This window comes from Epinephelus moara, chromosome 18 (genome assembly GCF_006386435.1).
Source record: "Epinephelus moara isolate mb chromosome 18, YSFRI_EMoa_1.0, whole genome shotgun sequence".
Lineage (NCBI taxonomy): Eukaryota > Metazoa > Chordata > Actinopteri > Perciformes > Serranidae > Epinephelus > Epinephelus moara.
In genome coordinates this window covers 38223909-38228389 of record NC_065523.1, presented here as the reverse complement: position 1 = coordinate 38228389, position 4481 = coordinate 38223909, and the positions used below count along the sequence as shown (strand labels likewise).

At 43.4% G+C, this 4481-nt stretch overlaps 1 protein-coding gene across 2 annotated transcripts in view; it reads left to right on the top strand.

Annotated features, from left to right (window-relative positions):
• pih1d1 (PIH1 domain containing 1) overlaps positions 1-2339 on the top strand; it is a 15472-nt gene extending 13133 nt beyond the window's left edge. For both annotated transcript variants that reach the window (XM_050069384.1, XM_050069382.1), the window contains exons 6-11: positions 266-347; positions 477-573; positions 868-894; positions 1025-1103; positions 1486-1629; positions 2227-2339. In XM_050069384.1, coding sequence (XP_049925341.1) covers positions 266-347; positions 477-573; positions 868-894; positions 1025-1103; positions 1486-1629; positions 2227-2262 — 465 coding nt within the window. In that variant the 3' untranslated portion in view covers positions 2263-2339. The remainder of the gene's footprint in view (positions 1-265; positions 348-476; positions 574-867; positions 895-1024; positions 1104-1485; positions 1630-2226) is intronic.
• The last annotated feature ends 2142 nt before the right edge of the window (positions 2340-4481 follow it).

Genomic DNA, 4481 nt, shown 5'->3' with positions numbered 1-4481 from the left:
CAGATCTCAGTCCAATAGAGCACCTTTGGGATGTGCTGGAACGGGAGATTCTCATCATGGAGCAACTGTGTGATGTCATCATGTCAATATGGACCAAAATCTCTGAGGAATGTTTCCAGCACCTTGTTGAGTCTGTGACACCAAGAATTAAAAAGACCAGGTACCAGCAAGGTGTCCCTAATAAAGTGGACGCTGGGTGTAAATGCTCAGTGAACACAAACTGTCCTCACAGTGTGTAACAATATGAAATGTGTGTGTCTTACAGAAGGATCCTCTGTTCCAGCAGTTTGTTATTCTGGTGTCTTTGGAGGGTTTGGAGAATAAATACAATCTGGAGCTGAGCAGAGGTCAGTGTGTGTGTGTGTGTGTGTGTGTGTGTGTGTGTGTGTGTGTGTGTGTGTGTGTGTGTGTGTGTGTGTGAGTGATTAAATGTGTGTGGGGTGCAGATGATGAAATTGTTTTCTGTGTCTCTGCAGACTGGAAGGTGCTGAAGAACAGGAAGTTCTTGGGTTCTGTTAGCGAGCAAAACATCAGAACGAAGAGCCGACCGGTAATTCAAGAGCTGCAGCCTCAGTACGTCCCTCTGTCTGTCAGTCTGTCTCTGTCTGTCAGTCTGTCTTTCTGTACGGATGGACTGCTAACAGTAAACAGCCTGTTGCAGAGTTCTTTTTTTTCTACATTTCAGCCAAGATTCATTTAAGAAATGTGTTTGATTTAGCTCCTTTCACAGAAATAAAATGTAGAAAACAATAAAACATACAGTCAGTAAATATACACCTTCACTTATTCAGGTAAGTAATAGTTTTCCCAGTGACTATGATTTGTCTCAGTTGCTCATATCTCCCACTCTTCATGTTTCTCCTCCAGGGAGAGCTCCCCTACGACAGCTCAAAGGTAAACCTCCTCTCTATCTGTCCCTCACATGTTTTATTGATGCAAAGAGCAGCTTGTCAGACGAGTCGTCTCTTTATCTGCCCCTTGTGTCTCATTTCTGCTCTGTCTGTTTTTAATCTCACGTCTCCAGACCAGAGTTCACGTTGCTGGTGGAGCCCCCTGCTGGTGATCCTGAGTATCTCATTGCAGAGATAAAGCTACCTGGAGTGGTGAGATACATGATTCACACATACATAACACACTCCTGCCTCTCCTTTTCTCTCCTCTGCTCCATGTAAATGTGACTGTCCTGTCCCTGTGAGGCAGGATGTAAACAGAAGAGGCCTAAAATCAAAAACACATAGGACAAAAAGGGCTCGGTGAAACGGACAAAAAACATCGTATATAGTAATTTTATTGCCCCTGTGAGAATTTGCTTGGATAAGAGCACATCGACCAACGTACCAGAAGGTCTCAGCCCTACAGACGAGCTCCTAAATCATTTGATGTTGTCATGTTAAATGTCCTCACGTCACATCTGATATCAGCAGTGACACAGAGAGACAGTCAGTGTGATTGAGTCTCAGCTGAATGAACGTGTCTCCTGTGCAGCCGTCGTCTCGCTCTCTGGTTCTGGACGTTGGAGAGGACCGATTGGTGCTGACGGCTCGGCCCTCGCTCTTCCATCTTGACGTCTTCCATCCCTTCCTCGTCGACCAGGAGAACAGTGTGGCTCAGTACAACAGAAGCACCCAGGTACAGAACTCACACATGCAGACAGTATGTACAACACACAGCCAAATGACACACAATTTAAACTGCAAACAGAATAGGGCTGCAAAGATTAGTCGACTAATCCACTATTAAAATAATCGGTGACTATTTTAGTAGTCGACTAATCGGTTTGAGTCATTTCTCATATAAAAGTACTATAAAGTACCAAAATACTCTTATTGCAGCTTCTTACGTTCAGATATTGGCAGCTTCACACACTCTCCCATGACGATGAACTCAAACCCTTTGGTGTGAGTACGAAACAAGACATTAGATGACATCATTTTGGGGTTTGGGAGAGACAGACCGACATTTAACAACATTTCAACACATTTTTCGATAAAATGATTAGTCGAAGAAATAATCGACAGATTAGTCAACAATGAAAATAATCGTTAGCTGCAGCCCTAAAACAGAACAGGTGAGACACACAGTGACTATACATTTACATCACATCACATCGAAACACAGGTAAACAAGTACAATACATACACACACACACACACACACACACACACACACACACACACACACACACACACACACACTGTAAACTTTGTTCCTGTTTTCTTTCCTCAGATCCTTACAGTCACTATGCCCGTGGTGTCTTCATGAAACTACAGAAATAATGTAGAGTTATTTATTTAATTGTTAAAAAAGGATGCTGAGATAATAAAGGTGTTTTTCATAAAGCCATTTTTCTCTGTGTGTTTTAATTCATGACTTGAATCCCAGTTTAAACAGCTGCAAAGTCTGTCAGAAGTTTTTCTTTATGTAGGCACAAGTTTCCATGCACAGATTAGCTCTCGCACTACTGGTCTTGTCTGCTGACATCTGCAGTGATGCAGGCGCTGCACCAGACCGTCGTGGTGAAGAGGGAGCTGAGCCTGAAGACAAAGCTTTGGATTTACTGGTCCATCTGCGTCCCAACCCTCACCTATGGTCATGAGCTCTGGGTAGTGACTGAAAGAATGAGATCACAGATGCAAGCGGTGGAAATGAGTTTCCTCTGTAGGGTGTCTGGGCTCAGCCTTAGAGATAGGAGGAGGAGTCAGACATCTGGAGGGAGCTCAGCTGCTCCTTCATGTTGAGGTGGTTCAACATCTGATCAGGATCCTCCTGGACGCCTCCTGTTAGAGGTGTTCCAGGCACGTCCCACTGGTAGGAGGCCCCGGGGCAGACCCAGAACACACTGGAGGGATTACATATCTCATCTGGCCTGGGAACACCTCGGGGTCCTCCAGGAGGAACTGGAAAGTGTTGATGAGGAGAGGGACGTCTGGGGTGCTTTGCTCAGCCTGCTGCCCCTGAGACCCGGCCCAGGATAAACAGATGAAAATGGATGTTTCTGTTCTTGTGATTTTGAAACAGGTGTTGGATGAATAATCAGGTAGCATCAGAACTGAAGAGGTCAGTGACGATGCTTTTAATCTCTGCAGTTAATCTTTCTGGGAAAATAAATACAACTAACAGGCAGGGTTGACACTTAACAGTCAAATGCGAGGGTGAAAAACAGAAACTAGAAGGGCACTCGTGGAGCACAGACCTCCACTGAGGCGTAAGGCACAATCTCACAGTGTTAACGAAAGTTTAAAATAATTTGTGTAACTGGCCTGTGATTCAGGTTCTTCTTCTTCCTTCTGACAAACGAAGCCAGAAACAAAACCTCCACGGCTGATGAAAAAATGCTTCAAATGTCGTTTCAACAAATTTCATATCGTTAACGATTTTAACCCATCAGCACCAAACTTTAAAACACGCAGCTTGTTTTAATAAAACTGTTTTGTCCTTATCTTTGATGTGTTAATCACAAAATACAAAAGTAAAATGTTCTGATAAATTTGGCCACAAATCAAAGTCCCATACCAGGCTTGTCATTTTTCACAGTGTACCTTTCACTCCCACAGTGACAGCTGGAGGTTTCCCTTCATCTGTCGTCCAGTTGGCCTCTGACTGAAGCTCTGCTGAGTCTCAGTGATACTGGAGCTGTTGAGGGAGGGGGCAATGTTTCTCTTTCATGTTCCACACCCAGATTTTTCACCAGCTTCAGACCTCAGCTGCCAGAGTCAGCAGAGGTTCCACGTTTTCAGGGGCCCAAATGAAAATATTGAAAATCTACTTCAGAGTTTTGCAGAAGTTAAAACTGGAGTGTGTCTTTGCTTTATTACAAGTTGTAAAACGTCCTGAGAAAAGTCAGAATCAATCAACATAGTTGCTTTAAGTGCTTAAGTTTTCTTTTCTAGATTATTTTTTTATGGCTTTTTTGCATTTTATTGGAGAGGACAGGATGAGTGTGAAAGAGGGAACGACATACGGCTAGGGGCAATAGGTCAGAATCAAGCCCACGGCTGCTGCGGTGAAGACGCAGCCTTTGTACATGGGCCCCTGCTCGACCAGATGAGCTACTGGGTGCCACTGTAAAAAATTTTTTAACTTAAGGACAGTAGTTTTATCCAGCAGCCTGTTCTCATTCCAGGTGGTTAAATACTGACACTTTAAAGAGGCAACAGATAGGATTCACGTTTTTTTTTTTTTAGCTTGGCGCCACCTAGCGTCAGCGGTGTTGCATTGCACTGTGGCAACGACCAAATTGAGCGTGGTGATCAGAGATAATCAATAAAATGTAGGCTGTAAAGCCACCAGTATACCTCTATGTATATGTAGAATGAGAAGGTGTGTGGACACTCTACTAAATAAATGAGTAAAGAGACCGAGCAACAATTATCAGATTTATCTGAAGAAAAAACAAATAGTAATGCAAATAATTATAGCAGAATGTACAGTACCAGTACAAACAGCTCACAGTAAATGATACCAATATGCACAGTACCAGT